The 24,501-nt window shown below is 35.4% G+C and overlaps 1 protein-coding gene across 3 annotated transcripts in view; it reads left to right on the top strand.

Annotated features, from left to right (window-relative positions):
- ING3 (inhibitor of growth family, member 3) overlaps window positions 1-24,155 on the top strand; it is a 28,389-nt gene extending 4,234 nt beyond the window's left edge. Inside the window, exons 4-12 of one of the 3 annotated variants that reach the window (XM_011995977.1) lie at window positions 624-689; window positions 13,149-13,245; window positions 15,029-15,100; window positions 16,324-16,443; window positions 16,729-16,886; window positions 17,803-17,996; window positions 19,172-19,364; window positions 21,697-21,735; window positions 23,221-24,155. In XM_011995977.1, coding sequence (XP_011851367.1) covers window positions 624-689; window positions 13,149-13,245; window positions 15,029-15,100; window positions 16,324-16,443; window positions 16,729-16,886; window positions 17,803-17,996; window positions 19,172-19,364; window positions 21,697-21,735; window positions 23,221-23,337 — 1,056 coding nt within the window. In that variant the 3' untranslated portion in view covers window positions 23,338-24,155. Of the gene's footprint in view, window positions 1-623; window positions 690-1,233; window positions 2,043-13,148; window positions 13,246-15,028; window positions 15,101-16,323; window positions 16,444-16,728; window positions 16,887-17,802; window positions 17,997-19,171; window positions 19,365-21,696; window positions 21,736-23,220 lie in introns of those variants that run through there. The other 2 variants (XM_011995979.1, XM_011995978.1) reach the window with 2 other exon arrangements.
- Window positions 24,156-24,501: the final 346 nt, after the last annotated feature.

Below are 24,501 nucleotides of genomic sequence, written 5' to 3'. Positions count from 1 at the left end.
ATTTTAGTTAACTTTTTATTTTAAATACTGTTCGTTAACTCATATAACTTTTTCTAGACTTACGATGGCATTTGCTTTTAATTATATCCTTTCCAGAAATTCTGAACATCTCCCTTTTACTCTTGGCCATTGTGCATAATTTCTAACCCTTTTCCATCCCACCCTATTTCTAACAGGTTTTTGTTTTGTTCTGTTTTTCGTTTTTTTGAGACAGAGTCTCACTCTGTTGTCCAGGCCAGAGTGCAGTGGCCCAATCTTAGCTCACTGCAACCTCTGGCTCCTGGGTTCAAGCAATTCTTGTGCCTCAGCCTCCCGAGTAGCTGGGATTACAGCGCCCACCACCATGCCCGGCTAATTTTTGTATTTTTAGTAGTGATGGGGTTTTGCTATATTGGCCAGGCTGGTCTTGAACTCCTGACCTCAAGTCATACGTCCTCCTTGGCCTCCCAAAGTGTTGGGATTACAGGCGTGAGCCACCATTCCTGGCCTCTAACAGGTTTTTTATTACTAAGGTAGGATGACTGTGATAACAAGGTATGATAATGAAAATGCAGTTATATGTCCTGCATATGAATATTTTTAAAGAATTAATTTATTTTTGAAATGAAAATGTTTTCATTCAGGACTACTATAAAGCTTTGGAAGATGCAGATGAGAAGGTTCAGTTGGCAAACCAGATATATGACTTGGTAAGTAAAAGTAATGTGCATACTGTGTCATAAGTACTTGGATAATAGATTATGTCTTAAATTGTATTGGCTTAAATGTAGTAGGAAGAAGCAACTAAAACTGAAGTATTGCTTTCTTGATCACATCCAATTTGACATTTCAGTGTCCATTATTTTATGTTTTCTTTGTGGAAAAGTCAGAGTCCACAGTGTTAGTGAATGTGGTGAGAACTGTACATTTTAGCAAGTCTACACTGCGGTAAGGTGGTTTCTGATGTTAGATATTTTTTAAACAAGAATTAATGTTTAACTTTATTTTCCTAATCCTTGTCTTCTTAAGGTAGTGTGTTTACTTACCTCACACATCATTTTGAGATTGTTTCTGTGGTAAAATACACCTGAGAAGACTGCCTTGACAAGAGTTGTTGGTAGTCTGGTTGAAATGAAGAAGAATCATTTGAATCAGTGTTTATGTGAGTGATGTTAATAGATAGTATGTAACAGCTGTGTCCGTTGTTTACGCAATACAAGATGACAAACTTTAAACAAGATTCTTTTTTTACAGCAGCAGTTCTAAAAGATTGAAAACACCAAGAAGATAGATAGAATATTCACTATTTCTCATATTGATGCAATTATGGTGTTCTTTTTCATTTGAAACATCTTCTCCTAAAATATATACTTTAAGAAATAGTCATTTCTGTTTTTGCATTAAAGTAAATTAAAGCAGAAAGCATGCTCACTTTTGGCTAACTTCAGTGTATAGATTTCATACGGATGTTGTCTTTCCTGGGTATGGATTTATTACTGAACAAGTACGGGTAAATGAAATGTCACTGGTGAGCAAGACACAAGATAAAAGGTGAACACCACATATGGTGTGAATTGTAAATGCTTGTACCAACCTGGAAAACATATGTCATGTAGAGCCATGGAAAATGTTTAGTTGTTTTTATGCAGTACACACATTTTGATGGCACTAATAACCTGGGCTCTTTTGTTCATACGGTTATTCTGAAAAAAATTTCATAAAAGACACTGCTTAAAGATAGGTAGAATAGGCTGTAGCTTGATTTACTGTAGAATAAAAACAAAAAAAGTTCTTAATTGTTTCAGTCTTTAATTATGTCTATAAACTTAGAAAAAGGCATTAACATTTGAATCTAGACTGATTTGTTTAGTAACATTCTTCCTCATATTTAATGACTGTATGTATCAGTCCTTATTTAGAGACTGCCTGCCTTTTAATTCATATAGCTCTTTGGTTCTATTCTTTGTTTTGTTTATTCTTTTGTTGTTTTACTGCTTGTTAGACCTTTACTAAAGATATTTTGTGTATTTAGAAAAAATATAAATATATGCTTTTTAAATATGTGTGTGTGTGTGTATTCATCTCTTACTTATAAACCACACTGTTCATCCACTCTGTGCCTGAAAAAAGGGAGTTGTACCTGGGTATAATGGAGGAATAAGAAGCAAATACTAGGCCGGGCGTGGTGGCTCACACCTGTAATCCCAGCACTTTGGGAGGCGGAGGTGGGCGGATCACGAGGTCAGGAGATGGTGACCATCCTGGCAAACATGGTGAAATCCCGTCTCTACTAAAAAAATAAAAAAAATTAGCTGGGCGTGGTGGCGGGCGCCTGTAGTCCCAGCTACTCGGGAGGCTGAGGCAGGAGAATGGTGTGAACCCAGGAGGCGGAGCTTGTAGTGAGCCGAGATCGTGCCACTGCACTCCAGCCTGGGTGACAGAGCAAGACTCCATCTCAAAAAAAAAGTGAATACTAGAAATGGCTTTTGTCCTCAAGGTGTCTGTAAACTACTGTAGTGGGGCAGACATACCTGCAAACTAAAATGGAGAACCTATACAGAAACATGTAATAAACATTAACACAGTTGAATATTAAGGGGTGTCTGCTAAAAAACATTGAAGTAAGTCATGCAGAGTTACTTATTGATTTCTTAGAGGATATAGGAAGAGTTTTGAACAGAGTTTGTTTAGGAAGTCGGGGTGCTGAATTAGGTATTGTATTGAGGGGAAAGCATTTCACTCAGAGATAATGACATAAACAGAAGGAAAGTACAAATTCAGAAATTAATTGAGAAGGGATAGATTACCAAGGCTAGAGAGTGAAATTATAAAGGCGAGGTAGTAAATTTAATAAAACATAAGAAATGTAACCGAAAGCAGGTGTCCATAATGGATCCATGCAGACGTGAGTTCAAACCCTAGCTCAGCCATTTGACTGACACCATGACTTTGGAAAAGTTGCTTAATCTTGAACCTCAGTTTCCTGCTGTAAAAAAGCAATATTAATTTATACCTTACTGGAGGGTTTGCATTAAAATACATATAATGCTATTAGTTTGGCAGATAGTAGGATTTACTCCTTCTTTGAGAACTCAGTCCAACTCATTTCCTGAACTGGAATTTTCTAGTTTCCTGAAGCCACTGCTTCCCTTTCAACTCTGCCAAGCTGAAGCTGCTGTCTCTCACTCCCCTGGTATCTGTGAGGCTTCTTTTTGTCTTCTTTTTCTTCCCCCACCCCTTTTTTCTGCACCCTCCTTTGCTCTACCCTCTTCCTCTTTATTTTTTCTTTTTCCCTTTCTCCCTCCCTGCCTTTCTTTTTAAATACTTTAATCCTATTTCAGGTGAGCATTATATCCTTAATATAAAAAATCCCTTCTCTTTCAGACTTAGTGATAATCATCTCAGTTGCCCTCTACCTTTTATCACTATAATTTAATGGCTTCTAGGTGAGTCTCAGATTGAAAAACTGGCATCTGGTTCACAGTTCTCTGTTGAAATCATCTTATACTAGCTAGCCATCTACTTCTTTGGCTTCTGTAAATACTAATCCACTTCAGTTGCCACAGACTGAACCTGATCATCACTTGAAACTGCCCTACCTCTGATACTTCTTGCATCTACATTTCATTTCTTCCTATTTTATCAGCCCTTTCCTGTTCAGTCAAGAGACTGGTTGAACTCTTGATCTCTTTTCTTATAGGTACCTTCCACATTGCTACTGCCTTAGGGCATGTTTTTACTTGCTGCATTTTTGCTTCATCACTTATGCCTTCTCTTTTTAATCTTTAGCCTCTTTTCTTTCTATTGGCTTCTATACCACAGCATTTTAACATGCTCAGGTCTTCCTCATATTTAAAAAGAACCTAGACAATCTAATATAAATCCTGTCATGACCATGACTCTGCTTTAGCCAGTGTAGTCTGTAGTTTCTCATTCAGACTCTTGGACACTCCCTTACCTTTGATTTATTCCTAAATTTATGGCAATTGGGGTTCTATTTACCAACCCTCTAATTTCATTTCGTAAATTCTTTATTGCTAAATTCATCAGACAGCTTCAAGTCTTTTTAGCTGACAGTATTGGTAAATTTAATGCTTATTGCTATTCATTTTGTCTTGCCATTCTTGATCATGTATTACCATGTGACTGCCTGCTCTGGATGCTCCCACCTTCGTGTCCTTCCTTAGTCTCCTTCTTGGATTCAGCCTATAATGATGGTGTTCCTCAGGGTTCTATCCTTGACCTACGTGGTTTCTTACTCTTCAAGTGGTTCTTACATGAAGGTGATTCTCTTCCCCTCTTCTACCTGCCAAGAGGGCCAGGAAGACCAAATTCCACACACTAAAGACCTGTTCTTTCAAATGCCAGTTTTATCCCCAACCTTTGCACACCACCCAAGTTGAGAAACACTCCTCTATTACCATTCCATGTGTTCTGTTAGTGTTAACAATTATACATTAATTATTCCTTAATTAATCCAAGCCCAAGCTCTTTCTTTTGAGTCTTTTAATCTTATCTGAATATTCCCAGACCCTAGAACTCAGTGTTTTGAAATTTAAAACTCAAAGCATCTCCTTTTTCTTCTCTAACTACCCTTTCCTGTCCCACCACCAACTTTTTGTTTCTAAATCTCAGATGAGGCACTGACCTTGTAGTCATTCAGATTAGGGCACTGAAAGTCACCCTATACTCCTTGTCACTAACTTCCTCACATTTAGTTAATCACCATGTGTTGTTCATTTTACTTTATAAATACCTCTAATTGTCCTTTCTTCACCATTGCTGTAGTTCAAGTACTTAAAAAAAAATGTAATTATAGATAATATATGTACATGTCCTAAGTGTACAATTGACATTTTGACAGACCAGTACCCCAATCAAGATATGGAACATTGTCTTTCACCCTAGAAAATTATCTTATGTCATTTTCTAGTGTCTGTCCCCTCAAGTACTCTTCGTCTCTCACCCAACTATAATAGCTTTTCTAAATGGTTTTTCTGCCTTTGATTTATCACTGTTTTCCTAAAATACACATTTAAGCGTGCTGTCTCCTTGTTAATTTTTTTTTCTTTTTTTGTTTTTTTTTTTTTCAAGGCAGAGCCTTGCTCTGTTAGCCAGGCTGGAGTGCAGTGGCACAATCTCAGGTCACTGCAACCTCCGCCTCCTAGGCTCAAGCCTCCTAGGTGCTCGTACTACAGACACTTGCCGCTATGCCTGGCTAATTTTTGTATTTTTTGTAGAGATGAGGGCTTCCTATGTTGCCCTCAGGGTTGGTCTTGAACTCCTGGGCTCAAGTGGGAGGCTTTGACCTCCCACAGTGCTGGGATCACAGGTATGGGCCACTGCACCCAGCCTGAAATTCTTAAGCATTTTGCTACTGACTTGTTTGATCATGCCATGTAGAAAGTTCTTGATTTGGTTTCTGCCAGATCTCTAACTGCATCTCTTTGTTGTCCTCTGTCCCTCACCACCATCCATGTGCCCGACCGTGGTGAACATACTGTGTCTGCATGACTCTTCCTGACTGGGATGAGTTTCTTTTTCCTGTTTGCTTGGTAACCTTTTCCCTATCCTTCATAATCCTACACATGCCTGTTTATTAACATAGTCTTGATAACCTTGATATTCATATCATTTATATCTAGGAGAAGATATTTGACAGCTTATGACAGGAAAGGCATGTAAGAGTGGTATTTACAAATGCATTTATTTTTCCCTCATATAAAATACCTGTTGGAGGAGGCAGACCAGGGTTTGTATGGCCACTCCAACGCAATCACTGTCCCAGGCTGCTTCTGATCTGTTCCACCATCCATTCTGGACAGGAAGAAGACTTGCAGTAGGGGATTACTCAGAAGGGTACATTTTGTAGTTTAGTCAGCTCTTTGAAGGAGTCTTCCTGAAAATCTTACTTACTGCCATCTTATATCTTATTGGCTCCCTCTAGCTACATGATTACCCCAGATAGGTGAAATTCTGTCAGAAAGAAGGGGAGAATAGAAACTATGCAGCTATTTAGCAGTTTGTGCTTTACCCTGTCCTCAGACATGTCAGCCTCCAAATCAGTCTTACTCAAGTGATGTTATTATTGATCAAATAACATTGTAATTATACATTTACCTTTGCTTTTGTGTTTGTCTTCCCTAGTATAAATGTCAGGAACTGTGTATTTTTATTTTAGTGTCTTCAGAACCTAACATAGCTGTTCTTCAGTAAATATTTGTTGAGCAAAAATCACCTGAATATGTTAATAGAGAAGAAAAAGCACTAACATGACCCCCAAGTTAGGAGTCTTGGTGAGAGAGTTTAATGCTGCTATTGTTGGTGGAGATGTATTTTCGTTGGGAAGCAGTTTCTCCAGGGTACCAGAGTATGCTGAGATTGGTTCGGTTTTGATGGACAGACGAGGACAGACTGCAGTATACAATAGCTACTTCTTTTCAAGGCATGACTTCAAGAAGTAATATATAATTCAGGTGAAATTAGTTTCCTTTATAGCATCACTTTGAGAGACAAAACACCCAATCTTATGATCCTTTTCTTTGCTCCAATCTTTTTGGTTTTCCTCTTACTAAATTGCTCTCATAATTTTGTTACTGTCTTCAATTTGGATAGATTTCCTTGTCTGATATATAAGTTCATTTTGAAAGTTCTTGTAAAACAGGATTTGCAGATGAGCATTCAGTAAAGGGAATTTTTTTGCAATAAAAACTTATAGTAATAAGTAATATGTATGTTTTGAGCATTTTAACTAAAAATATCTTCAACTTTATAATACTTTTTCCTTCCTAGTTTTAATTTGTTTGTTTTAAAAGAGCTCCCCTTTAATGAAAAAACAGACTTATTAAACAGTGAAGTAAATTTTACTATTCAAAGTAATGAAAATATTGGGCCTCCAGTTAACATATTCCCTAAAAAAATCTTTTTTTTTTTTTGAGATGGAGTTTTGCGCTTGCGCCCAGGCTGGAGTCCAATGGCGCAATCTCAGCTCACTACAACCTCTGTCTCTCGGGTTCAAGCAATTCTCTTCCCTCATTCTCCCGAGGAGCTAGGATTACAGGCGTACACCACCACCCCTAGCTAATTTTTGTATATTTAGTAGAGACAGGGTTTCACCATGTTGGTCAGGCTGGTCTCAAACTCCTGACCTCAGGTGATTCACCCACCTCGGCCTCCCAAAGCGCTGAGATTACAGGCGTGAGCCACCGCACTCGGCCATTTTTTTTTTTTTTAAATAAAATAAAAAATATTAGCTCTCCTGACCAAGGGGTCTGAGGGTAGGTGAGGTTTTTGGTCATTCTGTACCCGAAGAGCCTGACATAGTAGATTAAGTAAACAATGAAGAGAAGGACAAAGGTTTCCAAGGTAATCTAATCCAGTGTCTTCCAAACCTTAGTCATCTCTTTCATGCCTTCACGATTTTTACAATACCTGCATACTAAGTAAATTTTTAGATGAAATATGTTTAAGAGGAAAACTTACTAATTTGATACTACAAATATAAGTAAAATACTAACATCACTTATGAATACATAATTACCAAAATGTCAAAAACAATTATGTACCTTCCTGGAAAACTTGTGCTTTGTGTAGCACATATCAACACAGCGTCTTATAATATTTGGGCACGTTATACCTGAGGGAAAGAAATTTACATTATTACCCTTACATGTAATTAGAGTCAGATATAAGGGAATTACTGACTTGTTCAATTGGGAGGTCACTAAATGGAGTTACCCTGTCAAATTAGTTATTCTCCCTGAAATAACAGTAGTAAACATCCAAATGTAAGTTGATAAATAATAGAAATGGCATTCCTATAAAATATAACATCTGAGAACTGAGACTACTAGTCTGCTTTAGAGGGGAGTGGATGGGACATAATGTAAATGTAAAACTACAGTAAATTCTGTTCTGATATATTTTACCCAAAAAACAGTGATATACTTGTATTTGTACAACTTTATATAGTGGGAGAGTATGACGTGGAAGAGTATGACTTTCATTCATTCAGCAAGTGTTTATAGAGCTCCAGCTATGAGCAGTCACAGGTAGCAGGTGGGCAATAATGACACAGACAATGCTGAGGCAAAATGTTTTTTGTTTGTTTGTTTTTTGAGACAGAGTTTCACTCTTTTTGCCCAGGCTGGAGTGCAATGGCGCGATCTCAGCTCACTGCAACCTCCGCCCCCCGGGTTCAAGTGATTCTCATGCCACAGCCAGTAGCTGGGATTACAGGCATGCACCACCACACCCAGCTAATTTTTGTGTTTTTAGTAGAGATGACATTTCACCATGTTGGCCAGGCTGTCTCGAACTCCTGACCTCAGGTGATCTGCCCACCTCAGCTTCCCAAAGTGCTGGGATTACAGGTGTGAGCCACCGCGCCCGGCCTGGCAAACTATTAAATAAAGACTATTTTAGATTTTGATAAGTACACAGGAGGAAATAAACATTGTGGAAAGGAGAGAGGAAGGGGGAGAAAGGGAGAGAAAAGTGAATAACTGGTGAAGGCTGTTAAGAATGTAGTCTAAGGAAATGACATTTGAGGTGGTACTTGGAAAATGAGAAAGAACCACCTGTTGGAAAAGCTAAGGGAATAATGTTTCAGGCACGTGATATACCAAGTGCAAAGTCTGGAGTGGAAAAGACTTGGCATGTTGAACCAAGAGAGAGGCCGGGGTGGTTGGTCTGTGGTCTGTAATGGGAAAGGAGCAGCGTGAAAGGAAGCAGGCAGGAACTAAGGTATGGGGGCCTTGCGAGCCAATCTAGGAGGAGAGTGAGTCTTAGTCTAAAGCAGTGGGAAGCCAGTGAAGGACTTTAAACAGAGGCATGGAGTATAGACCTTAAAGGAGATTTTGTGTATGTATGCCTTTGCTTAAACATTATATTATAGGAATTTTAGACAAGCATGTATTACTTTTACAGAATTTATGGTACGTCACCATAGTATGTAATTGTGTTTGATTTTGTCCCTCAGTGTTTTATATGGCACTGCATTGCATTGTATCTTTTTCATTGAAATATTTTATTTACTTTTAAACCAGTAGTAAACTTTTTTTTTTCTATGACCATCACTGCACTGGTCACCTCTTTTATTAAGGAATAAACCAAACTACGTATTATCAACAAATGAAGAAATTTGTTTTAGGGGTCCGGTAAAACTGACAGTTTATTTTAGTAGCCATTTTAGTGAAATTTGACTAACATACACAAAATCTATCCTGTTAAAATAATTTTCTTCCAGAAACCTGATACTCATAAATAGTCGTTAAACACTTATTTGTGTTTCTCAGCCAGATGTCACTGTCATAAGGATGTATTAGATTGCAATACCTAATAAAGTTGATTTATACATACCCTGATAAAATTTGAGCTTTTAGTTGATGCTTGAATGATTTTAGCAGTCTCTTGTAGTGCTCAATACCCTTGAACTTGCTTCTTTTTTTATATCCTGGCCTGTTCCTGAGATGATTATATTTCAGATGCACATTTTACCTATAAATTTGAGAGTTTTCATCTGATACTCTAATTAAGGAAATATATTATGTGAGTTTGACCTTTTGATTTCTGTCCTGTCTTTATTGTCTTTCAGGAAGATGATTAGACAAAGTTGTATGCTAAAGCCTCTCAAGTATTTGTTTCAGCATAACGATAGGTCACATTTTCATCTAGTTTAAATGTAATTTAGAGATATAAAGAATCATTTTCATGACCTATCATCTGAGAAATACTTTGCCATCATGGTTTCTTTTTCTTCCCCAATTTACCCTCCTTACTCGCTATTACCAGACCCTTTCATGGATAGAAATTTAACTTACTGCTGTCAATTTCAACTTAGAATGGAACAGACTTGATTGCCTATTTCGAAAGGGCAAGCTAGAAATCTAAATTTTATAAATTGATTGTATTGGAAGCAGTAGATCATGTAGAGACTTTAAAAAAGCTGTATTTAGTTGTGTTTGGGTCCATTTGTGATACACTTTAAAATTTGAATATTGGAAAACCAGAGAATCAAAAAAGAAAGAGTCACAGATTACAGCTCTATGCAAATATAGGATGAAGGATTTGTTGTTTTTTTTTGTGCAGAGGAGCCAAGTATGACTTAAATTTGCTGTGATCATGAGTATGTTAACAAGTAATGTTGCTAGAATATCCTTTGTCTTTAAAGAGGCTAGAAAAATTATAGGAGTTTAAACTTAAAGCTGTTATGATTTGGGGTTGTAGATATGATTTGGGGTTATAGGGCAGGGAAACTTGTTGACATTAACTGGGAAAAAAATGAATAATTAGACTCTGTGGTTAGCCCTGTCTTAGGAATCTGTGGCTAATGGAAAAATCTCTCAACTGGATTAGTACCCTCTTTACTATAGTAAATCAGTGTTATGAAAGCAGATGTTTGTGGAAGGGTGAGGTAACTTAGGTCCTTGCTTTGCTTGATGCCTATGGGGACAACATGGTGATCCCCTGTAAGAGGTGCTTTAACTGTTCAGAATCATGTAGGTTGAGGGAATGCACATGATGGATTTGAGGCAAGTTCGCAGCTCTTATTATTGCTGTTTAATATTGTTTAAATATCCTAGTGCTTTATAGCTTAAGTTAATTCTTGTGGTCAGTGGTACTTTCCAACTTCTAATTTGATTTAGTACAGCAGTGATAAATAGAAAAATAATTCTTATTGCCTAATAATTGTTTATAATAATAATCAGTTCATAATCTCTTTTACATATGAGGAAGTGAGAATGACTGGAAGCCGTCTTTTAAAGCTGCCTACCACAAGTGGTTAAGGCTTTTCTGTCTTTGTTTATTTTAACTATGAATTTGGTTTTTAGAGTTATTAACCCTTTAAGTTCTAGTGCCTTTTCTGAGCTATCTAGTATTGAAAGTCTCGTCATTATTTTTCACATTTTCATATGTAATGAACTTTATCAATATATTTAATAAAATGAAACAATCCTTAAATGCAGAGGTGAAGTGAGTTAGAGTAATGTATATGGTATGAAAAAGTCTGTATCTCACCCTAACCCTACCCCCTCAACCTAACATTCTTGCTCACTGTGCTTTATATACATATTACACGCTACATCATACTTTGTTTTTCACTAAGCATATTGTCTGTCTTTCTGTCTCTATACATTTTTTATTGTGATTCCTTTTTTCCCTCTATTTGAGTACAATCCATCTTTACTGTCTAACTAATTCATACCTCCTTTGTGTCTACCAGTGTTATTTTTTTATGTACAACTTTTGACTCTTTTTGAACTGTTGCTTATTTGTGACATCTAGACTATATTTTTATCCCTTATTATATTAAAAATCATATGTAAATCTTGATTTGTCAGCTAAATTCTAATTCCTATAAAGGCAACAATTCTCTTCCATTCTTCATATATCCTTCATTTAATCCAGCACCAAGCACATAATAGCTCAATATTTATTATTAGTATAATTGTAGGTACAAAAAGCAGTGGAGTGTTTTCATTGCATTAGCGGTCTTGGAACCTAAATATGAATATTTTTTCTGATTTCCCTTGAGATTAAATTTTGACAATGAAAGAGGTATGCTCAAATAACAGACGTCTGTGTTCGCACTATTATTGGAAGGGAGGTTCCATTAAAGGATGCTCAATTACCTGCAGATTCTTTGAATAGGAGCAAGGATCCATAATATGTGATGATACAGGTTTTTAAATATTCTAGAACTCTGAAAAGTAATGTGTGTGTAAAGGTAGAAGGAAAACTGGCTTTCAATTATTGAAAAATCACAAACCAACACCCTAATGATTGTTGTTAATATATAAAATACAAATAATAGGACAGTATTACTAGTTTTTATACTTGAGTTATATTATTCTGAAGAATGTTTTTCAAAAAATAAAAACAGTTGTTTTCTGCATGCAGAAAGTTCAGAGGTCAATGTCAGGTAAATGGCAAAGCACAATTCATTACAAATAAAGTTAAATTTGGTTTCTGTAATGCATTAGCTGTATGACTTTGGCCATATTACTTAAGTAACCCCTCTGAGCCTTAATTTCTTCACCTATAAAGTAGAGACAGTAATAACCTCAAAAGATCAGCTTGAGGATTAGAAAAGATAGGTCATCTGATGCGCCAAGCACATTACCTGCTCTTCGTAGGCATCTAACCCATGCACGTTGTGTTTTGCTACCTTTCTCTCCTTCTTCCTCATGTTAGTTATACATGGTTTAATTCTAAACCTTACTTACAATGTTGCCCTGATGCAGTATCATAGCACATTTTGATATCTGTAAGAAAGTTATTTCTAATTCTAGCAGTAATCCAATGGGAAACTAGACTTGGAAAAGGATGTTGTCAATAATGTGACATGAATATTTTTCAAAGAATTTGTGTGTTTTTTTGTTTCACTTCAAAGTAGTTTGAAAAAGTATTAAAAAATTTAATATTAAGCTTAAAAAATACATTAAGACTTTTTTGTTAGCTTGAGGCGTCATACAATTTTCTGAAACTAGTCAAAAGATCTCTCAGTGACAAAATAAAATTTTGCCACATTAACTAGGGAAATTGTATTTTAAATAAAATAATTTTAACCAGGCCCTTTGAGGAATGGAGTTTTCTGACTAACAACCCCTTTTGTTTCACCTCTTCACATAAGTGTTTACAAGCATTATGATTCACTCTCATGCCTTAGAGAAATAAATGTATAGAATATAGGAACTTCTTTGTAGACTGAGGATCTTTCATCATTCTAAATAATAGCTTTTATCGTGTGACAGTAACAGTGTGGATGATGGCCTTATAAGTAGGAGGAGATTAGGCTCTAAGTAATCACAGGGCGTATTATGAAAAGTGACCAGCCTCCACCATCCCCTCCTCCCATTCTCTAATCCCTAATCAGTTTTGCTTTAATTTTCATGTCCTTACTTCTGAAAATGGAGTATAGAACATTTCCTAACAAGTTGAGAGTCTGGGTCTTAGAACTTAAAATTTATTAAAGGAGACTTCGGAGATTATTTAGCCTAGCACCCTCATTTTATAGATTAAAAACCTCTGAGGCATAGGTTAATTGACTTGCTCAAGGATACTAAGCAGATTGACTAAAAGAAACAAAGATTTAGGTTTCCTCATTAAACTGACACTTTAACAGTGTCCCAAATTTTGGTGGTTATCTTTGATCTTCTTTGAAACAGGTAGATCGACACTTGAGAAAGCTGGATCAGGAACTGGCTAAGTTTAAAATGGAGCTGGAAGCTGATAATGCTGGAATTACAGAAATATTAGAGAGGCGTAAGTAAAATTTACAGTTTTCCATCAATATTGGACAGTACATGTGCAAATCACTGAGAAGACCTTGTCTCACAGAGGCTTTTGAAACCTGCCCTTCAGTGGATGGTGGCATCCAGGTCAGATAGCTTGGACCCTAGCAGTTGGAAATGTTTGGGTCATGGATACTGAGAGAGATAATATAGGATATCATCCACTCACTCTTTATGAAATAACATATTAAATCATTTTATATTCACATATATTAGTAAGTTGAGTGGTAAGAACAAATTTAAAGAAACGTAACCATCGGGACACAAAGTAACCATCTTGCATTAAGTATGTTGACTTTACTCTGCCTCTTTATACACTTAAGCTTTGAGGAAGGTTGTTAGTTTCTTAAGAATTGTTTTATGGCTTTTCCTTAACTGCATATACTGAAAAAGATTCCATTGGTTTCATAACACTACCTCTTTTTCTTAAAGAAGTGTTTCCCTCTTTCCCTTATCAGCAAGAAACCATTTTAATATTTCTTTGCAAGGCTCTATTTGATCTCCTGCTATAACTTACCCCTGTCACTTCTTTGGTGTGTCTTCCCAAAAATGGAAGCGTGAGCACTGTTTCCTTGACTAATTTAGCATTTCCTCCAACCTAAATAGGTAATATACATAAAAGCAGTTAGTGTGGTACTTGGTATAGAGTAGGCACTCACTGGATGTTAATTGAACCAAGTTAGTATTATGGCTAATTTCTACTAGAATTTAATTAAAACTTTCAAACATATTTTTTCTTGATGCACTTCAACAGCAAGAATATATACCTGTTCCTACACACAGATGAAAGGTTTCTTTATAGTGCCAATCTATGTATCTCTCTATATAGTCACTAGAAGTCAGCTAGGGAAGCCAATCACAGATCTGTCTTGGTGTCTATAGTTGCATTTTTGTGTTCAAAAGTAGATGCATCACTTTAGATAATCATCTATTTATTTGTGATACTTTTCTTCTGGAGGAACCCTATATAAAGATAATAAGTATTTTGAGACAAAATTAAAAATTCTGTAGCTGCTTTGATTTTTAAAAAATGCTGATGATAGCTGTGAGTAATGATAATTCATGCCTATTCAGTACTGCAGGAAGGTTACTAAAGCATCCTCTCTAAGGACACAGACATATGAAACAAAATTGGATCAAGTTATAAAAACTGCTCCACCCTGTGCCCTGCCATAATTTCATCTCAAGGGATCAAAAATAAACCCAGAAAAATTTATTTAGAGGTGTTTTAAAGCTTGGTGTTACAAATTCTATTCCTCACTTTTTGCAAACAAATCCCTCACTTCTTTTAGGAAGTCTTTATTACCATAATGTCATTTTAATGGTCAAATAATTTTTTTCATATAGTAATGTCCCCCATCACATAGAACTTTAGAATCTCCCATTAAAACATCTTCAAGTCAGTAAAACTAGATTGCCTCTTACCAGTAATGAGATTACAATGTCCATTCATTCATTTATATGCCACCCACTGTGGTGAATTCCCTAATTAGACACGAGTATTCCTTGAGCCATATTGTACTTAAGGTAAATATTGGGAAAGGGATAACTTATTGTTTAGAGAGAGGATATACTCAGTGTGGGATGGACAGTGGTGATCCTCTAACATGTCTGGCTAAAATAATACAGGCATATGCATCAGAACTTGCTAGTCCTCTGCTGGGTAAGGGAACTCATTGCCTGTAGTTGAGTGACATCTGAAGTTCTGCGGTGACATTTAATGGTGGTGTATCTCTGTGCCTCTCTTCTTTTAGGATCTTTGGAATTAGACACTCCTTCACAGCCAGTGAACAATCACCATGCTCATTCACATACTCCAGTGGAAAGTAAGTTTGGTGTAGTGCAGCTAAGTTTTAAAAACAATGAAAACCTTATTATATCACCTGTATGTTCTCTTTTTTTAACTCTACACAACCAATTGAGAAGTAAATCCCTTCTTTTTTTTTTTTTATTGCAAGTACTGGTAGACTTATCTTTTTCCTTGAGGAGAGCATAGGTGATTCGGAAATGAGTATTCTGTTTCCTCTTAAATGTGTAGAGGGAGAATGTATAGTACTAATAGCATATATTCCCTTCATATACATACCTGATTCTCCTTAGGGAGCTAAGCATATATTCTAATAACATATATTCCCTTCATACGCATACCTGATTCTCCTTAGGGAGCTAAGCATATATTCTAATAACATGTATTCCCTTCATACTCATACCTGATTCTCCTTTGGGAGCTAAGCATATATTCTAATAGCATATATTCCCTTCATACACATATCTAATTCTCCTTAGGGAGCTAAGCATATATTCTAATAACATATATTCCCTTCATACACATACCTGATTCTCCTTAGGGAGCTAAGCATATATTGTAATAACATGTATTCCCTTCATACTTATACCTGATTCTCCTTAGGGAGCTAAGCATATATTGTAATAACATATATTCCCTTCATACACATACCTGATTCTCCTTAGGGAACTTTTCAACTGAGAGTTCTCCTTAGGGAGCTTTTCAACTGAGCCAAACAATAAACTATTTTGTAATAGGCCCTTTGTCTTTTTTATCCTTGCTTCTCCAGTGCTTAACCTAATGTTTGGCGTATAATTAAGTCTGAATGGTTGGTAAGTCAGTGAGTGGATGAATTGTTAGTCAGATGACTGCTGGCTAGTTGATACAGTCAAAAAATGACTGTATCAGTGCTTCTTTTGACACATCAATTTGGTGGGAAAAGATAGTTGACTAAACACTATTCTAAGTGGTAGATGATGTTTTGAAAACAAAGTTTCCCTCACCTTGTATGTGAGCCCATGGTGTATCTTGAGTTATCTTTAGTACTTCGCTACTGAAGTTTTTTAAATGGTGGAGAAGTCTACTCTTAATAAATATGTGACACAGAGTTCTGCTTGTCCTGGCTTCTGAGGAAGCATCATGTTCTGTATTTTATGAGGAACCCAGGTCATACTCTTTCACATTATAGCTGGATATAAGTATTATGCCTTGTCCATAGTTCTCTAAAATTTAAAAACACGTGAATTCTTTATTTATATTTAGAAAGGAAATATAATCCAACTTCTCACCATACGACAACAGATCATATTCCTGAAAAGAAGTTTAAATCTGAAGCTCTTCTATCCACCCTTACGTCAGATGCCTCTAAGGAAAATACACTAGGTAAGTTAATTTTCTTAAATACGATTGCTTTGTTTGTTTGTGTTGGAATAAGGGGAAATAAAATCTTTCAGGATAAATGAATCGTACAGTTTCTCTACCTGGTTAAATTATACATATTGAGAAAGAAGAAAAAGGAAAACCAGATACATTATTCAGTTGACTTAATGTACAAGTGACATGACAAATTTTAATAATTTTATGTCTGTGTTGGGAAATAATGTAATTTAGACTCACTGACATTATGTTCTCTGCAACTATTTTTATTTCTTTTTTACATCTACACAGGTTGTCGAAATAACAATTCCACAGCCTCTTCTAACAATGCCTACAATGTGAATTCCTCCCAACCTCTGGGATCCTATAACATTGGCTCGTTATCTACAGGAACTGGTGCAGGGGCAATTACCATGGCAGCTGCTCAAGCAGTTCAGGCAACAGCTCAGGTAACAAGTAAAGGGTTTAAAGACAAAATGTTACATTTTGTCGGAATCATTGGAAACCTAATAGAAATAACTGGATGTGAACAAATAGTTTTCTAACATTGTATAGTTTCATTTTTAAGTCATGGGTTCATGGTATCTGAAATTTTATTTAATGAAATAATACAGAGAAACTACCTGATTGATAGTGAAAACTAAAAAATAGGTTTATCATGCAGATTATATGCAGACCCTTCTCACAATAACTCCTCATGTTGCCCGTGTTCTTGACTGCTGTCCACAGCACGTGCTAGCATAGTTCTTTGTTCCTTCTGCCAGTTCCACGGCTTCCTATGTAGCCTTGGACTTAGGTCATCTTGAGTTTGTTCACTTCTGTATAGTTTGTCTGTATTCCAAATTAAGAAGTCGCCCATCACATAGTTTATATTCTAACTGTAAAATCTTATTTTAAATCTTTTCGTAAAAAAGGTTAGGCCGGGCTCAGTGACTCACACCTGTAATCCCAGCTCTTTGGGAGGCCGAGGCAGGTGGATCACTTGAGGTCAGGAGTTCAAAACTAGCCTGGTCAACATGGTAAAACCCCATCTCTACTAAAAATACAAAAAAATTAGCTGGGTGGATGGTGGGTGCCTGTAATCCCAGCTACTCGGGAGGCTATGCAGGAGAATTGCTTGAACCTGAGAGGTGGAGGTTGCAGTGAGCCAAAATCATGCCACTAGACTCCAGCCTAAGTGACAGATTGAAACTCCACCTCAAAAAAAAAAAAAAAAAAACACTTAAAGGCCAGCGATGAAAATAATAGTTTAAACAATATAAATTAATATTTGATAAACCAAAATAAAACTATAATTTGTAATACTTGAAAAAGAAAATCTACATATTTACATATATTGATGCTGTCAATGAATGTCTATTTAAGATGAAGGAGGGACGAAGAACATCAAGTTTAAAAGCCAGTTATGAAGCATTTAAGAATAATGACTTTCAGCTGGGAAAAGAATTTTCAATGGCCAGGGAAACAGTTGGCTATTCATCATCTTCGGCACTTATGACAACATTAACACAGAATGCCAGTTCATCAGCAGCGGACTCACGGAGTGGTCGAAAGAGCAAGTAAGTTTTATTGGTACAGTAGCCCTACCCCTTTACTGGGCGCTTGGCCTACTTGACACCTCAGCCAGGCCTCTCCGTGTTAAAGGCAGGATATAACGGCTTAAAATGAACCTTGCAGAGGTGGGGAGACATGCAGTTTTCATTTTATAGTGCCATACTTTGAAGGGGTCAAGTCTTTAAAAAGTATTAGAGTTGTTTTTAAGTTTTCTAGAGTCTTAAATTGAGTCTGTTAATAGATGACTTCCGTTTATCTTCTTTTATTCATTAAGATAAATCATTTTATGGAACTACTTTTCATTTATTACCCTTTATTTTGCCATGTATGTCAAGGTAAATTAATGCAAAGCAAGTTATATCCTGGTGATGATTTTTTTTTTTTTTAAACAAGATTGTTCATTTTGATGAAGAGTAAGCAAAGCATCTTAGTTCTTAGTCTTGGGCCCCAAAAATGAATGGTATGAAAATATCCCTAGATTTTGTATATGAGACTTGGGATCATTTTATAAGCTTTGAATATGAAAGCTTAATAGCATTTATCACTGTCAATCCCAGGTAACTGAATATCCTGGATGTTTACACATAATGAAAGTTCAAATGCTAGGCCAAAATAATTAGTTACCTAGTAGTTATATTTTCTGTATTTTTAAATATGTTATATTTTTTGTGAATTAATCCCTAAAAGAATGATCAATATGAAATAACCATGACAGAAATGTCAAACATCTTAAAAATTAATTCATCTTAATGGTGCAAGTTTAATATAATTTCTTATGATAAAGTTCTATACTTGTAGAATTAAAATAGCATATGGCTTAGCAATAAATTACTTGTGAATTTTCAGTCCTGGTTCCCTGCCATACTCGTGGTAGGTATTCACCCATTAATTGATGGTTATAACCACTTTTATCACATGGTTTTGTGTATATGTGCTTTAGCTTTTGATGAAGAGTATTCAGTTTACTTAAAAATACAAATAATGTCTGTAAAGTAGCCAAAATTTATATTAATTCTTCACAGTACTACCTATAATTTAAGTCATTGGTAAATCCAGATTACTTTAGCTTAGACTTTAATTTATACATTTGATGTCATTTCATTTTATACTATTTATTAAGGAGTTATTCTCTGGTAACTTCTGGATGGTGAGCAAATAAAACTTATACTATTTTTTTCAGAAACAACAACAAGTCTTCAAGCCAACAGTCATCATCTTCCTCCTCCTCTTCTTCTTTATCATCGTGTTCTTCATCATCAACTGTTGTACAAGAAATCTCTCAACAAACAACTGTAGTGCCAGAATCTGATTCAAACAGTCAGGTTGATTGGACTTACGACCCAAATGAACCTCGATACTGCATTTGTAATCAGGTAAAAGTCTGGTATATGTCTATAAAAGTATAATCTGAATAAACTGGAAGAAAGAGAACTATTTCATTTTTAAGCATTTTTAAAAACTCACTTAAAATACCCCTGCTTTGTTTGTATACTTTTCTCTCCCTTCTTACAAAAGTGACATTTGCTGTAAATACTGAGTATAAAGAAAAATGTTACCCATAATCCTAACCCTCAGATACAACCTGTAACTAAACATTTTTGATGTACCACTACCATATACCTCACGTGCACATTGGCTGCCTTAATAAAATTCAACAGACTGGGTAGCTTAAACAACAGAAAATTATTTTCTCACAGGTATGAAGGCTGGGAAGTCCAAGATCAAGGTGTCCACTGACTCAGTTCTGGAGGAGGGCTCTCTTCCTAGATGCAGACTGCTGCCTTCTCACTGGGTCCTTACATGATAATGAGGGAGAAAAAGAATGCTGTGGTGTCTCTTCTTGTAAGGGCACCAGCCTTTTCAGAGTAGGACCCCACTCTATGACTTCGTTTAACCTTTACCACCTCCTCATAGGCCCTGTGTCCAATTGCAGTCACATTGGGGATTAGGGCTTCAACATATGAATTTTGAGACGTAAGCATGCATTTCATAACACATATATATGCAGATAATGCACACACGTGTGTGTATGTAAGTTTGTCAGTAGGAACCACAGTGTATACCTTCTTGATGCTGGCTTTTTTCTCTAAATCAGGTATACCAAACATGGTTTTTCTTTAAAATCATGTTTGTAATCTTCACATAGTTATCTCTTATACCATCCACTATAGTTTTTTTAACCAATTCCTAGCTATAGATTATTTTAGTGGTTTTAATTTGTTTGAAATTCGGGATAATATTACGATAGGCATTTTTTAAATGTAATCCATTTTATACATCTGATTTTTTTGATAATCTTTTAGCAATAAAATTAGGCGTAAATATTTGACAGACTACCAAAATGTATTTTCTAGAAATTTATTACCAAAAATTAATGAACATACCTGTTTACTAAACACTGTCCAACAACTGGATATTATTTTCTTTTAAAACCTAAGTACCAATTTGATAGTTTTATGTCACAATTGTTTTAAATACACTAATATTAAAGTTAGACATCTTTTGACCATTTTTGTTTTTCACATTATGAATTGACATCTAATAGTATTGGCTGATTTTTCTATTGTTTTTATTATGTGCTTTAAATATTTGCTTGATTTAGTTATTTTTAATAATTCTAAAATTTTGATTTTTTGTAGTTATGACTGTTAATCTTTTTTTTATGAAGCAAGCCATGGATTATATACTTAGAAGGGCTTTCTCTTTGTCTCTTCTTTCCATAAAAATTTGTCTTGTATAATATTTTCTCCTAGTTTTTATGTGGTTTTGTCTAGTTCTTTGCATGCTTCAGTTTCTTCACATTTAAGTCTTAGTCTATCAGCAGATTATTTTGTCTAACAGTGTGAGTTACCATTCCGATTTTTAAAAATTTTAACAATTTGTTAGCTGTTCTACTATCACCTGATAAACATTTTTCAGCACAAATGGTTAAGGAAAGCATATCCTGTATTCTCACAACAAAAGTAGATTACTTGCAAAAGAACAAAATCAGACTGAACCTAGAGTTTTCCTCTGTAACACTGAAAAACTAGAAGGTGATGAAATATATCTGTAGAGCTTTCAGGGAAAAATTAAGAGCCCCCCAAAAACTTGATATTCAAAGAAGTTATTTCTATGCATAGGACCATGTAAATATATTTTCACTCATGCAGAGAATCAGAAGGTATGCCATCTAGTTAATCCTGTCTGAAAAATTATTCAGTCCACTGAGAACTTCAGTGAACTCAACAATTAGCAAGTTACACCCTAAAGTGCTGGTGATGAACAGCAAAAGCAAAATGAGAAAGGACATAAAATAGAGAAGTTTAGAAGTTTCAAGGAAGTGGACTATTAATTGCAAAAATACAGATGACCTAATGTGACCCAAGAAGTAAAAACTTTCGGTAAGTAAATAATCAAGAAAGAAACTGAAAATTTTTACAATAAGAACTACCCAGAAAGATGACTCCTTCATCCAGGTGATTTATATGGCAAGTTCTTCCAGACTTCTGAAGGGCAGATAATTCTTGTGCATTTCTTCCCACCCTTGCCCCATGCTGCCCAAAAGAGTATTTCAGGAAAAAACTAATTATACCTTGATTCTCAGTGTAATTGTATATTCAGTGTATTTCCCTCTATTTTCCAGCAGTATCATAAACAGTTAATTGGGATTTAGGTGTTTGTTACATAGTCATAATAAAGATATTTAAATTTTTTTTTAACTAGGTATCTTATGGTGAGATGGTGGGATGTGATAACCAAGATGTAAGTATTAAATTTTTCTATTTAGGAATGAAAAAAATCACAGGTTGTCATTACTTGAATATTTGTCTTATTTGCTATATGGCTTGGTCTAAGAAAACAGGTTTGCAGGTATATTAATTATGTTATGCTAATGCTAGAATATTCCTCTTCAAAATAGGGTAATGTCCCTTAATGTGTTCCCTATTTTAATTTTTAAAGCTAATTTTATGGTTTTCTGTGCAGATGGTTTGTCTCAGAAGTGTTATGTTGTACGAAAATTATAAATATCCTCCTTTCCCTTTGCTAAAAAATACTGTGTTTACTAGAATCCGGTTCATTTATCACATTGAAGAAATGGAATTTTAAAACAATTCATTCTTTCAGGCTACACCATGCTAAAGTGAAGGGTGGGATAATTGAGGATCTAATGTGAGATTATCTTCCTCTCATGAGTATAATATTTTTTACTGTACTGTGCAGGTGTCAGCTGATAAGAGCCATCTCTGATCTAAAAAGTAAAGGAAATTTGAAAGGAAGGAATTCCTGGTTTTTAGGAGACTTAATTTTAGTTAGAGATATGTATTTTTATTCAATACTGAGAATATTGTTGTCTAGTAATTTTGACTCCGTCCTTATTTAGTAGTGACAGGATCCTAAGATTAACAAGAATTTTAAATTTGTAAAACAATCTGAAGATTGAGGGGGTTGGCTAGGTGCATTAAAATGTGTACTTTTCCTAGACCTGATAGGGTCACAGCAACATGCTCACGTAGATGGGGACAGACCCTCCTTCTATTTCCCTATGTAGAATCCCTTGTAGGCTGTTTGTGGTTATTGCAAAAACAGTATTGCCCAACCATTTCAAGAATATCACTGTAAACTCTTCTGGCACAATTAGTGAAAATGATGAATGAGATTTCTGTGAGTACCAGCATCGTGCTTCTCTGATTCTTCTTATTCCCAGTTGTGCTCTTTAGAGTGCTAAGACTTTCCTTGAAAGAGTTTTCTGCTTAATATGTTTCAGAGAGGAATACTTTTTCTCTACATTTCTAGGAATAGAAACACCCAGGTAGAAAATCCAGGGAGTAAGACATAAATTAATGTCTTTAATTACAATCAGCTTATTCTGCTTTATGAGACAGCAAATAAGGCTATTACATAAAATCTTAAGATATATTTACCTTCTACATAGAAGACTCATCTCACTTCTTTTTGCCCTTGAAAGTTGAAAATTAGTGAATTTTCATTCATTAGGATGATGGGACTAGATTACATGGACCTCAGGATTCTTGAAGATGCGTAATTTTTTGTGCCTTCGTTTCCTCATTCCTGAAGCTTATCGTTTAGTCTAAATGATGTCTAAATAATCTAGATCTAAAAATTCTGATGTTACGCATCCAATTATTGTTAAATTAAATGGATTATTCAGGCTCCTGAGCATATTTTAATATACTCTCTTGCCTTCAGAAGTACTGAAAACTTGTTTTTTTGTAATTTTGCCTCTAGTGCCCTATAGAATGGTTCCATTATGGCTGCGTTGGATTGACAGAGGCACCAAAAGGCAAATGGTACTGTCCACAGTGCACTGCTGCAATGAAGAGAAGAGGCAGCAGACACAAATAAAGGTGGTCCTTTTGTTTGAGGAAGAAATAAACTTCAGCTGAACATTTTATATAGGACTTTAAAAAGAAGAGAAGAGAAAGAGGAAACAATGCATTTCCAGGCAACCACTTAAAGGATTTACATAGACAATCCTATAAGATCTTGAACTTGAATTTTATGGGTTGTATTTTAATAATGTAAGTAAATTATTTATGCACTCCTGGTGTGCTATGAATATTATTCCAGTTAGCCTTGGATTATTTCAGTGGCCAACATATGCAGACATTTGTACTCCTCAACCATTTTCTCAAAGTAATGGGCATTCTATGATTTAGACTTCAAGGAATTCCAATGATGAAGATTTTAAGGAAAATTTTTTATATTCAACAGGTATATTCTGCTGCATGTACTGTACTCCAGAGCTGTTATGTAACACTGTATATAAATGGTTGCAAAAAAACACAAAAAATAAGTCAGTGCTTCTAAAAAGAATTTAAGATAATGGTTTTTAAAATGCCTTTATAATAAGCTTTGTTTCTTTGTGAAACTAATTCAGCAGGCTGAAGGAAATGGTTCATGTGATAAAGTGGGCTGGTATCCTCTAGAGTACCTGGGTACATAAACAGAAACTCCTGTAGGTGAAAAGTAATTTGTGCCATTAGTCTTTCTATGTTTCTGCATCCAGATAGAGTGCAGTTCATGAGGGAGGGGGCGGGGGACTGAAGGGGCAAGGGCGTTAAAGTGATACATTTTTATACCAAATGTGTTTATTTTTTTGTGCAAGTAATCCTTAAAATTGCAATTGTATTAGGTGTTAAAATAAAGTTTTTAAAAAATTACTTGTATTTATACTTTACATACTTAATAATGAAAATTTCTGAATTCCAATTAACTCTCAACTTTCATAATCTAAAAAGAATCAGAGGCCCAGGACACAGAATACTGTGTAATCTGTGATGTCTTTAATAATGTTTAGAATTTGTGATATGAGAATACAGGAAAGATATTTTTAATGTAAATTTGAAATGCCAATGTATTTTTTTTTTAGAACATCTTCTGGCTTTTCCTTCAGTCTAAAAGACATGAAAGAAGTGTAAGTACAGCAGTTAAAATGAAAATAATGGTTATGGGTGTTTTGACTGGAGGCAATGTATCCAAATAGAGTGAAGAGACCCCCCATGGTTG

The sequence above is a fragment of the Mandrillus leucophaeus genome, unplaced genomic scaffold (genome assembly GCF_000951045.1).
Source record: "Mandrillus leucophaeus isolate KB7577 unplaced genomic scaffold, Mleu.le_1.0 Scaffold5, whole genome shotgun sequence".
Lineage (NCBI taxonomy): Eukaryota > Metazoa > Chordata > Mammalia > Primates > Cercopithecidae > Mandrillus > Mandrillus leucophaeus.
This window is presented reverse-complemented; position numbering and strand designations above follow the sequence as displayed.